General features: G+C 43.6%; 4 protein-coding genes across 4 annotated transcripts; 3 read left to right on the forward strand and 1 right to left on the reverse strand.

The window, feature by feature from the left end:
* The first annotated feature begins 823 nt into the window (after positions 1–823).
* Positions 824–2,033, forward strand: BCIN_02g02460 (hypothetical protein). Its single transcript, XM_001558798.2, has one exon. It carries the CDS (start codon positions 940–942, stop codon positions 1,840–1,842), a length of 903 nt encoding a protein of 300 aa, XP_001558848.1. The 5' UTR covers positions 824–939; the 3' UTR covers positions 1,843–2,033.
* Positions 2,034–2,603: 570 nt separating this feature from the next.
* On the reverse strand, positions 2,604–5,310 carry BCIN_02g02470 (hypothetical protein). Its single transcript, XM_024691186.1, has 6 exons — positions 5,062–5,310; positions 4,458–4,955; positions 3,620–4,410; positions 3,374–3,569; positions 2,999–3,325; positions 2,604–2,942 (listed from the first exon to the last, which is right to left on the reverse strand). Exons 1-6 carry the CDS (start codon positions 5,227–5,229, stop codon positions 2,898–2,900), a joined length of 2,025 nt encoding a protein of 674 aa, XP_024546956.1. The 5' UTR covers positions 5,230–5,310; the 3' UTR covers positions 2,604–2,897.
* A 508-nt stretch (positions 5,311–5,818) lies between these two features.
* On the forward strand, positions 5,819–6,920 carry BCIN_02g02480 (hypothetical protein). Its single transcript, XM_024691187.1, has 2 exons — positions 5,819–6,213; positions 6,266–6,920. Exons 1-2 carry the CDS (start codon positions 6,014–6,016, stop codon positions 6,372–6,374), a joined length of 309 nt encoding a protein of 102 aa, XP_024546957.1. The 5' UTR covers positions 5,819–6,013; the 3' UTR covers positions 6,375–6,920.
* Positions 6,921–7,554: 634 nt separating this feature from the next.
* On the forward strand, positions 7,555–11,105 carry BCIN_02g02490 (hypothetical protein). The gene is made up of 9 exons (XM_024691188.1): positions 7,555–7,669; positions 7,737–7,818; positions 7,886–8,100; positions 8,158–8,277; positions 8,334–9,418; positions 9,488–9,624; positions 9,677–9,957; positions 10,239–10,316; positions 10,465–11,105. The coding sequence occupies exons 1-9, from the start codon at positions 7,613–7,615 to the stop codon at positions 10,642–10,644; spliced, it is 2,235 nt and encodes a 744-aa protein (XP_024546958.1). The 5' UTR covers positions 7,555–7,612; the 3' UTR covers positions 10,645–11,105.
* Positions 11,106–11,165: the final 60 nt, after the last annotated feature.

Genomic DNA, 11,165 nt, shown 5'->3' on the forward strand with positions numbered 1-11,165 from the left:
TAAGATGTGTTCTGGGCGTGCCCGGTCATAAAATGAAGGGAGTAGGGACTCAACGCCGTTGATTCACACTGGGCGGCAACCTTCAATCACGTCGATTAATGTGATACCAAAGCGCGGAAACTTCAGTTGAAACAGCAAATGACAACATGCGATGAAGTATGTTAGTGGCATATTGAACTGAAAGCTCCAATGTCTAAAATGAGATTCAAGAATCAGACAGCCGCTCAGACTTAGATGCTTCATGATATACTTTCAAGATAATCAGATAGCCTCTTGGCGGCAGACCGCAACGAATCTCGGCGCCTTCACTAGAAAGGCGAATATCTTTCGTCTCAGAAGGGGGAAATAATGGCAGCTTGCAAATCCTAAAGCCTTCAAATTTAAAATAGTAACAGATATATTTCTGCCTTCTGATCTAATTAACGCCAAGGTCACCGCAAAGCCTCTCTGCAAGCCATCGGATTTGAGCTGAAATAATAGCTATGAGTGGCTACCCAATAAGTTTTTGAGCTCCGAAGTTGTTTCACACGTGATGCCCGCATCTGGGATCGGGGAGGGAATGTAGCAATGCATTTGCGATGTCTCGGCTCATATGTGTACTTGATATTGAAATATCGGTGCTCGTCAGAGCTGCGTTGACTGTGTCCGATAAGGTCGAAGAAGCTTGGAAAGATTAAGTCTTTAAAGATACGAGTAAGTTAATCTGATGTTTTTATGGTGAAGACAAGCATGATACATCACTGGTGCACTAGGCCATGAGCTAGTGGCTGTCCAGAGCTCTGATTGAGCGTCATGCTACATTTGTGACACAAAACATACCAAAGAACCAAACTAGGGAACAACAAAGAAATGTGCATGAAAACAAACAACCAAATCTTTAAACATCAACAACACTCTTGAGATATTCAAATCAAGTCAATAAGCCAGTAAATCGAAATAATGACAAACACTTTTCTCATCACGGGAGCGACCGGTAAACAAGGGGGAGCAGCAATTGATGCTCTTCTCTCTGCTACTGGCTCGTCTGATATTACCATATTTGCTCTGACTCGCAACGTCGAATCACCAGCAGCAGAGAAATTAGCCAAGAAATCCGACAAGATCAAACTTCTTCAGGGCGATCTAAATGACTGTCCTGCAATTTTCGAAGCGGCTCCTCAGCCCATCAAGAGCGTCTTCTGCGTTACCATGCCCAACATGGGGTTTGGCAATGCCGGCGTGAGCGAAGAAGAGAAAGGCATGGCTTTTATCGACGCGTCCATACAGCATGGCGTAGAACATTTCGTATTCACGTCTGTGGATCGTCACGGCGAAGATTCCGATAATGATCCAACGAACATTCCACATTTCATCAGCAAAGCCAATATCGAGAAACATTTGAAGGAGAAAAGTGCAGGGACCCAAATGTCATGGACCATTCTGCGACCTGTCGCATTTATGGAGAACTTTGCCCCTGGACTCGTAGGCAAGATTTTCCCGACCGCTTGGTGTGCTTCTTTAGCTCCGACTACCAAACTTCAGCTCGTCGCGACTGCCGATATTGGATACTTTGCGGCTCAGGCATTGCTCAACCCGAAGGATTATAATGGACGCGCTATCAGTCTAGCGGGCGACGAACTAACATTCGGAGAAGCAAATGAAATATTTGAATCGAGACTTGGAAAGGATATCCCGAGAACATTCAATTTCGTTGGATCTACTCTGCTCTGGGCGATCAAAGATGTTGGATTGATGTTCAGTTGGTTCGAAGAGAGGGGGTATGCAGCCGATATCAAGGCTTTGAGAAAGGAACATCCGGGACTCCAAAGTTTCGGTGACTGGTTGAAGACGAGTGGGTTGTAGGGATTTTGACGATGAATGTCTGGTGTCATATGGGGTGTTATTTCGGAGTTTGGATCGTGGTACTTATGACTAGTTTCGTTGACAATTTGAAGCCCATTGCGCAAGGAGAATACTTCGGATTTCGAAGCTCACAAGAAGGTAGCTGTTGTAGACAAAGCTTAGTGTAACGAATTCAATAGTGATGATGACCATGTCTCTTCGCCACAGTGTTTAAATCGTATGAAATCTCGAGTTCAAGTAACAGTACATTGGCTACCTAGCAAAGGGTAGATTATGTGACTTTATCTTGAGTGTTTTCGTCGAGGCATGAGTTTAGATTCGCCTGAACATCATCAAACTCCGTTGGATGAGGAGTATCTTATCCTTTCCATGTTCATCGAAGTGTTTATTGCAAACGACATTTCTGAAAATAGTCCAGTCCAGAACGCGCGTGTAGGCGCACCTCAACGGTGCAGCTCATAACCTATCCGGATCTTTATGGTCGACCCTCAGTCCTTCGCTTCGATGAATATAGCGAGTTCTGATGACGTATGTAGAGGAGAACAAAATCCTACCTTCCAGGTTCTAACATTGAACTTAGATATCATCACAAAACGCTTCACTTTGACTGCGAGACAGTGATGCGGTTAGAAATTACAATTTTCACAGTTATATATTGTTTCTGATTAAGTCGTGAAATTGGGGAGGGAAAAGAGAAGAGTAGGGTAAGGAGGTCACAGAAAAAAATCGAAGTGTATTTTAGCATATTGTTAAATATCAATTGCTAGGCATTCATAAGCAACATACACAATGTCATGTGAATACATCTGAACATGGTTGTTTGGTAATCTCGTTTGAAATTCATCTTTATATTGATTCCATCTGCGAACAACAAATGTTTGGTATCTGAAGCACATTGCTCGTGTGCTATTCCTTTTCGTAAGCCAATCTCCCACCTAGCACACTCTTTATGCAGATGAATGTATCTAATAAATCTTTTGTAATGCAGAAAATCCACTACAACCCCTATTGTACGCCTGTGGCTGGTTCATAGAAAAATATAAAAATTACATTGACTAAGGCTCCATTTTGATTTTCGTCCGTAAGAGGGGCTCCTGATCCTACCAGGAGTTAGCATCATTAATCATGATTAAAAAGAACAAAACGTAGAACTCACCTCTGCTTTTCGCTTGCCCAGAACCGTTGGCTCAGGCGTGCCTCTGTCTTTCGTGGCTTCGGCATAACAACTAGCATGATAAATACGATCACCCACTTTCTTAGCATCCATCCACACAAACTCTTGTGCATCATCTAACCATTTCATCTCAAACTTTTCTTGGCATATAGGACAAACACTTCCAGCAAGAGCAGGATCGTCGGGTACCGCTAGATATTGAAGCTTTGGCTTAGCATTCGTAGCCGAAGATGAACCAGCAGCACCTTGGGTAGTATCCGATGCATCATTCACCTGGTCATCTTCTGGTTCGCGCCATTTTATCCAGTCCTTTAAAGTATTAGATTGTGGAATTGGAATAGTGGCATGATTACTTACCAATTCATCAACATACCAACTTCGATGTTGGCCCCTCTTCTCAGCCTCAGCCATTCTTTGATGAACACGGAAGTGCCAATCCATATGTGCCGCTTTCTTCTTTCGACCTTCTGTGTCTGATTGAAAGCGTCGTCCACATTGTGTACATGGCGCGCCAAGCTTTTCGTAGAGATTGGAGATAAGATGCGGGCGAAACCTGTGATTGTTAGCAGGAGATTAAATATTGAATCGCGCAAACGTTCTTACATTTTTAATGAGGCTGGCTTTAAAACGACATCATTGGGAATCTCTAAAAGCGGCGTCCTTGACACGGGGGGCGCACTTATGAAGGGCAGAGATGGGGGGAAGCTAGGAGGATTAGCACTGCCTAAAGCACTTGGCGGTTGAGTGAGTGTGCTTGACACTGTTGGTATTCCAGGTAGCATACCAGCAGCTCGAAGTCTTTCCAATAATGAGTTAGGATCTGCTGCAGGTTTTGAAACAGATGCCAAAACAGGGGCCGAAGAAGCTTGCTGAAAGGGTAGCTGTAAAGGTAGTGCAAGTTGTGGTTGAGGAGATTGGATTGCAACAGCGGCTTGGGGGGGAGGGGGCGTGGGAATCTGTGGTGTAGCAGATTGGCGTGCTAAAAGAGCAGCCAATCCACCAGGGCCTAGCAAAGAGTTCAAGGTTGGCTGCGGCTGAGGTTGAGGTGTTGGCGTAGCTACCACAGGTGCTGGCCTAGGGGATGGAATTTTAGGGGCTGGCTGGGGGGGACCAGATAGTTGTGCAACTTGTTCTTTTATCATTGCTATTTGATCAGGTGGAAGCCTTTGAGTTTGTAGAATGGTCTGTAAATCAAGCAAGGCTTTCAGTCTTGTTTGTATGCTACTATCATATGGACTCTGGGCAAATTCTGCCTTTGAAGAAACAATGAGGTTGGAGATATCCCTGTTCAACATATCTACGCTCGCCTCTGGTGGTTGATAAACCTGAGGCTGTGACTGCTGCCAGGATGCCGAGCTGCCTGGCTGTTGAGAATATTGAGTTGGAGGAGGTCGCTTGAGAATATTAGTATCAAGCAGTAATGTTAGAATGCTTCACATACCTGAGGAAGTCCAAGCTGCAGATGACCATTGGCTTGGTTGTTATACTGCTGGCCATTCGCTGGAGGAGGGTATTGTTGAGGGTATCCAGAATGTCCGGGAGGTGGATAAAGAGGTTGACGAGATTGGTTTGGGGGAGTTGGCGTGTTACGATAGGGAGCCTGACCTACGGCAGATCGGCCTCGGTTCATTAACTGCTGTTGACTTCTCAATTGCTCTTGTTGGAGAGCTGAGGTTCTGGCTTTTATGAGAGCATTTTCGATGGGACGAGTTACTTCTGGAGGAAACACAGGACGTGTATCTATAGAGCCAGGCACAGGCTCTTTCCAAGTTTTCAACATCTCATCCATTTTTCTTCGCACATCATGAGAGACCAAAGCATACGCCTCCATGAAAGTTGAATAAAGTTGCCGACCAAAGAAGAGGGTATAAGGTGTTCCAACATTCTTGACTACGGAATCGAGGACGTAGAAAGCGGGCAATTTCTTTTGCGGAGAAGTCTGTCAATGATTCGTAAGTAATGGAAGCAAAGTGTAGGCACAAAGCAAAGCACGACTATAGTTACTAGACTCTACTCGTATTACGAAATGAGAATATTTATCCTACCTGTTTTATATGGTTCTTCAATGCCTCTGAAATGGCCAAAGCATGTTCGGTGTTTTCTTTTGCTATAACGGTTAGATTGCTGATCTCATATCTCGAATTCATAGTCAAATCTTCAAGGGCTCTTTTGTAGTCCTCCGCTACCTCATCAGAAGGGACTCCAAACGACATGGTGGGCTAGAAGGGAAGCCGCAGAACGTTGCAAAGGTGCGTAGACTTGTAATGATGATCTTGATGATGAAAGACAGCCACAGAAAAGAAAAAGGTCTTTGTCGTGAAAAACCACCAAGCTCCACGACTCGATTAAACAAGAAGGAGCTTTTAAACAACAGCTAACTAGTACCATGCAAAAGTATTCAACTCGAGAAGAACTAGAAGTGTGTATTTGATGATTGCCAATTTCTCTGAAAACCCTTTGTAACCCTCAAACTCTCTGTATTCAATTTTCTCTTCCTATGAGGCCCAGTCCTTATAGATAGCTTGATGCCCCACGCCTTTATCCTCCTATCCAAATCCCCAAGTCAGATCTCACGCAATTTATAGTCAGTTCCGCCGACGTCGCCCTTGCAGATAATGTGGAAGGTCGAATTGGTTGTATTCTTGATAATTGATCGGGGATTCAAGATGCTTTGAAGTTGAAAAGCAGAGACGTTTGTTTGCAGAAACGCGACGATGTTGATTTAGCTGTCTTGCACTCACGCTACTGACCTGAAAGTTTATAGGCAAATTGAACTAGTGAATGGCTGAGGCACTAATAAGAGATCATCAATTACTTATTAATCACGCTAGGTATCGGTCCGCTAGCGCCACGCCTAATCGATATCGTCATACATCCATTCCCATATCATATCACCTCGTCCCATATTCACCACGTTCGTTGTCTTCCGACTGTAATCATTAATCAACAGTCGAAACCTCGCAATATTCATACCGAAAGAATCCAAGCTGTGTCAACATGATGATCTTTACAAAATTCACACAGCTCGCTCTACTCGCCATTTCCCTATTCTCGATTCCTGGCTTGAGTGCAGCAGCACCTCAAAAATCAGTAATTGTTTCGTATCCAGATGATACTCCAAATAATGTAGTGCAGCAAGCGATGGATGCGATCAAAAATGCCGGAGGTGTTATTACACATGAATACAAACTTATCAAGTAAGCGTGCTTGTTACCCATGGTCTATGGTTGTATCTGATTTGTTCAACAGAGGCTTCGCTGCCAAAGCTCCAGCTCAAGTCCTCGTTACTGTTCAGGCATGGGGAAGCGATTATCATGCTGTTATCGAAGAGGATCAGGTTGTAAATGCCAATGATTAAGAGAGGGGTTTGACGACGAAATGAGATGAAATTGGAAACAGGCGCATTCAGGAAATCCTACCCATCGACGGGTTATATATATATGAGGTCCATAGGGGATGCTGGGTATTATCGAGGAGTTTGGTGGTTCCTCGTTGGTAGGACCTATGTATATGAGGTTGTTCTGGGAATGGAGTCAAAATGGACTTGCGATATTTTTTATATAAAATGATTTGGGGAAATGGTAATCGGCTGGACAACATCAGCATACTTCAAACTCAGGGCAGCGAACTCGAGCGTCATTACAGAAGAAATCTCATAATATTTCACTCACATGCATATTTACAACATGTACATTTATTAAGGGGCTCATTTTCAGATAATCTGAATATGAAGGGGTGAATCAAATGCTGTCTAATTAGACAACCCCGAGCAGTATGAGTGTCTGACTTTATATCACACACAATTTCCTGTTCATATTAGAAATTTATGCAGATTTCATATCTTCAGTCGACCTGATCGAGATCTCCTCATCTACTTAGTATCAATTACTCAGGTCTTGGGCCATGGCCAATTGTGCAGATTTCCATAGTTAAACTTCACCAATACTTTCATGGGCTAGAGTACATGCGGAGATGCTCAGATGTCACCAAATTCTTGTCCGCTGATGTGTAGCCGCAAACGGTCTTCCACCATTGCTCTTCACTACTCGTACACTCAACATCCTTTGAAGATGTCCTTTCCCTTTCCCTTTTCCTTTTCCTTTGTATGCATTCCCCCGCAAAACCATCGATTGTTGCTGTTGATTGACCCCACAGTCAAAGAGATGTTCAACAGGGGGGACTCGAGCCTGGACTTTTATTAGCCTCGCAACACAAGAAGAAAGTGCCGTTGGATAAAAGTGTACTTGGAGACAATGAAACATGGGAAATAAATGGCATAAATCGTTGCGAGAATCCATTTGAAAAAGCGTCTCCTTTCTCAATTGCTGATAACTTCGACACTCCATACGGCTACAGCAAAGCAGAGCCTTTTCCTCCAAATTCCCACACCTCCCAACCTCCAGTCTCCATCCAGTCTCCAGTTTCCCAGGGTCCCTCACTAAAAATACAAGTTCGTGTAATCTGGAAATTTACGTGCACCTGCACCTGCATCTGCACCTGCACGCACGATAAGACTTCAAACCTCACTCAACTTCTTCGCATCTCCTTACACCGCCGAAATCCACAACACAACGGGTTTCTGTCAACGCAGGAAAAATGCCCTCCAGTTTGGAGCCTCCCGATGACACCACAAGGGCAGTTCTATTGGCATGGGTATGTGATTCAACACTATTCTTCACGCGCTCCTCTTCCCTCCCTACTAACATCTACTCGCGATCAGATCAAGACCTTTCCTGCCGTGTTGAACAAGGTCAAGTCAATAGAAGACTTGACTGATGGCCTTATATTTTCTGATATGCTGGGTACGTTCTAGGTTATCCACCATTCTATGCAAGCCCTCGATACGGATGCTGATGTTGTTTGTTCTAGAGGACTTCGACCCCGCATATGCCATTAAGGATATTTCGAAAACAACGAGCTCTACAAAATGGATTTCCGCCAAACAGACCTTGGAGGCCGTTTACAAAAATCTTCTGAAATATTCTCACGAGCACTGTGATAACTGGGTAAAGGCAGCGGTTGTCGAATATCCAATCGACTTCAATGCTTTGGCACAATACTCGGATCCCACCGAATCGACAAAGGTAGTAGGAAGAGTGAGAACCAGAGACAACATCGCCATAACTAACAGGGTATTCCAGCTTATAACCATATTCCTGTTGGTCGCCTTGAAAGGTCCTAATCAGTTGAGATATATCGATCGTGTCCGAACGAAGCTAAGCCATGATATGCAATCAGTGATCGCGAACCATGTAGCCACAGTGAGTTAATTTGTTCGTATGGTTTATTGGATGCCGCTGAATATGATGCTACATAGATAGAGCAGGATCTTTCAATCGCTTTACCGGACTTAGACCCTCATCGCATCGCCAAGCCATACGACGCCCTGGATCTTGAAGAAAAGTATTCTGCCGTATCCATGGAACATGCAGCATTGAAGAAACGTAATGCTGACCTGATTACACGTTTGGAAAATCTATCAGAAAGCCGAGATCATCTACTAGACGAGACTAAAGAACAAGACCGACTAATCAAACAGCTACAAGAAACGGTTAACCATGGAGGCAAAAGCGAGTATATATCAAGACTCGAAAAGAGACTCGAAGATTCGGAACAATTAATTGCCAACCAGGAACAGCAGCTTGAAGACGCTCGGGTAAATAGAGAACTAAAGAACAAAGAATTAGTATCGATTAAACACACCCGGGATTTGGAAACTCAAGACAGATTGAAAGAACTAGAAGTCGAGAATTCTGCTTTGTCGAAGAGAGCAAACAAGGTCGATCATTATGAAAAGAAACTTGCCCAGCAAAACGCTATTGAAAAGGAAAACGCAAGACTGCGTGAGCAGTTAGATGTGCTACAAGAAAACCAAAAGGATTATGACAAAGTTCACATGGAAAATGAACTGCTCAAAACAACTCGCAGAGAATATATGAAAGTGCTCGAAGGACAGGAGAATACCATAACCGACCTTAAAAATAAGGGTATGGCTTTAGAAGAAGAGCTCAGGTCACGAATGGAGGAGATAGAACTTCATCTTGAAAGACAACGACATGATGAGAAGTATATTAACGAACTCCAAGAACGCGTAGACTCACATTCGCCAGAAGAGCCCTCGGGTGGTGGATTCAGTCTTGAAGATGAGCTTAATCGAAGTGATAGTCCAAATGAACCGAATCAACAGCTTGAGATATCCAGACTGAAAGCGGAGTTGCAGGTTCTGAAAAGTAATGAAGGTGGTAAAGCTAATGCTGAACTTCGAGCCGAGCTGCAGAAAGCGGAAATGGAAATCCGGAGACTTCGCGAGAAGACCCAAGAGTTGAAAGAGGCTCACGCCATCTCTCAGGATCAAATCTCAACTATCATGGGCGACACATCTTTCCTCCCAACAGACGAAGCGTTAGTTACAGCAGTCGACAAAATGATGAATATTGGACCTTTTCAACTGACACTCGATGATTTTCACAGAGAACGAGCGAAGTCCTCTGGACAATCACTATACCGCGATGCCACAAAAGAGATCGAGAGATTGAATCAGGCAATAAACGAGCTTAACGCCAAGCTTACAAGCAGCGAGCGAGATTTGTTGAGAGCACGAGCAGATTGTGGGTGATCAAGCTTCTAGTATGCGTGTGACATCAGCTAATCTGAAGATAGTGAGTGCTATGGATTCCGATGAAATCACAGCATTGGAACAGCTCAAGGAGGCCAATGAATTAGTAGCTTCATCATATGAGAAGGATTTGACGCTTCTCCAAGCACAGCATAATGATTTGAGAACAGAATTTGTTGACCAGCAGTCTCACCTTCTTGCAGCATTAAAATCCAAAGATAAACTCTCGGAACAACTGAAGAATATCTTTCAACAGCCATCAGGTTCTATCGAAGGAGCAGGCAACGACCTTGAGCCTGCAACAGCACTTGATGCTTTGAAAGAGGTAAGTCAAGAGGACAACATTTCTACATCAAGACCAACTTCACCAAAGAAACAATCCGCAATCAAGCGAATCGGAAAATTGTTCGGTAATAAAAGGCCCAAGGAGCCTGCGTCAAGCGCTCCAGGTCATGGTCAGCACGATGAAGAACTTGCTAGAGAGCAGGCAGCATTTGGTGTATTGCCAGTAGCACAACCTCCATAGTCATCCTTCTCTCAACTAAACCCATCACCTTATCAACTTCAACAAAATGATCTAAAGGCATCGACTAATATGATTTCCAGCAACTCCAAAAGAAAGAATCAACCATACAAGAGCTTCAACGAAGACTCGTCCTGGCAGAAGACCCAGAAGCGCAGAAGGTACCGTATCGACTTCTTATTCTCACAACCATCATCATAAATAATATTATACCTCTTATTCCAATCAATGATTGTGTCCATATTGAGAGTCATATTATCGTTTATGTGAACTATGTATGTGCAGGAAACTGATTCAACTTGTGTGAAGGCTGCAAATGATGTTTTGGTGAAGAACCTTACTCGCGAGAACACCCTGATCGCCACTGCCTGGTATGATCTTGCCAACAGACTGCAAAGCAATCATGTGGTGCTACAGCGTAGACAAGATGCGCCCAGAACTTGGCTAAACAAACAACGACAACTTGTGAACTCGGGTCCAAGACGCTGAATTTGAAATGTGGGATGTGGTGGTAGTAGTATACATAAACAGGAGCATTATAGGGAGAAATTGGTTGCATGGGTAGCGTGAATCTGCATTTTTGATGGATTATTGGATGAGAGAACGAATTCATGATCTGAATATTCCGTATGCATTATTGGGGGGCAAGAAAGACAGTCAAATACGCACTTTGAAAGTTTAGAACAAGTTGGCAATTGGCATTTACAACTTGGCAGCATTTTATGGATATATGGATAGAGATGTCTAAGATTGGGGTTGCAGATTGATTAGGGATGAATATCGAGCGATTCTCTTTGGTTGGGGCTTTTGCGTATACCCTCCCCCTCTTTTATACAATACGAAGTTATGGGTCTGAACAAAAGTTGATTAGCATTCTATATCACAAATGCATATATGTACATTTCTTAGAACGCTTCATCATACTTAATCGATGCAAAATCGACACCACAAAGTCGTTTGTAACCTTCCAGCTTTTTATGTAACAGAATGGATGGTGGATCTGATCAGTA

The sequence above is a fragment of the Botrytis cinerea genome, chromosome 2, assembly GCF_000143535.2.
Source record: "Botrytis cinerea B05.10 chromosome 2, complete sequence".
Taxonomy (NCBI): domain Eukaryota; kingdom Fungi; phylum Ascomycota; class Leotiomycetes; order Helotiales; family Sclerotiniaceae; genus Botrytis; species Botrytis cinerea.

Excerpts from the sequence above, each read along its gene's own strand:
- BCIN_02g02460 (XM_001558798.2), top strand. The coding sequence starts at position 940 with ATGACAAACACTTTTCTCATCACGGGAGCGACCGGTAAACAAGGGGGA.
- BCIN_02g02470 (XM_024691186.1), bottom strand. The coding sequence starts at position 5,229 with ATGTCGTTTGGAGTCCCTTCTGATGAGGTAGCGGAGGACTACAAAAGA. Across the intron at positions 4,411-4,457 it reads TGCAGCTTGGACTTCCTCAG|CGACCTCCTCCAACTCAATA; the intron begins GTATGTGAAGCA and ends AATATTCTCAAG. Across the intron at positions 3,326-3,373 it reads GTTGGTATGTTGATGAATTG|GACTGGATAAAATGGCGCGA; the intron begins GTAAGTAATCAT and ends AATACTTTAAAG.
- BCIN_02g02480 (XM_024691187.1), top strand. The coding sequence starts at position 6,014 with ATGATGATCTTTACAAAATTCACACAGCTCGCTCTACTCGCCATTTCC. Across the intron at positions 6,214-6,265 it reads CATGAATACAAACTTATCAA|AGGCTTCGCTGCCAAAGCTC; the intron begins GTAAGCGTGCTT and ends TTTGTTCAACAG.
- BCIN_02g02490 (XM_024691188.1), top strand. The coding sequence starts at position 7,613 with ATGCCCTCCAGTTTGGAGCCTCCCGATGACACCACAAGGGCAGTTCTA. Across the intron at positions 7,819-7,885 it reads TATATTTTCTGATATGCTGG|AGGACTTCGACCCCGCATAT; the intron begins GTACGTTCTAGG and ends TGTTTGTTCTAG. Across the intron at positions 8,278-8,333 it reads TCGCGAACCATGTAGCCACA|ATAGAGCAGGATCTTTCAAT; the intron begins GTGAGTTAATTT and ends GATGCTACATAG.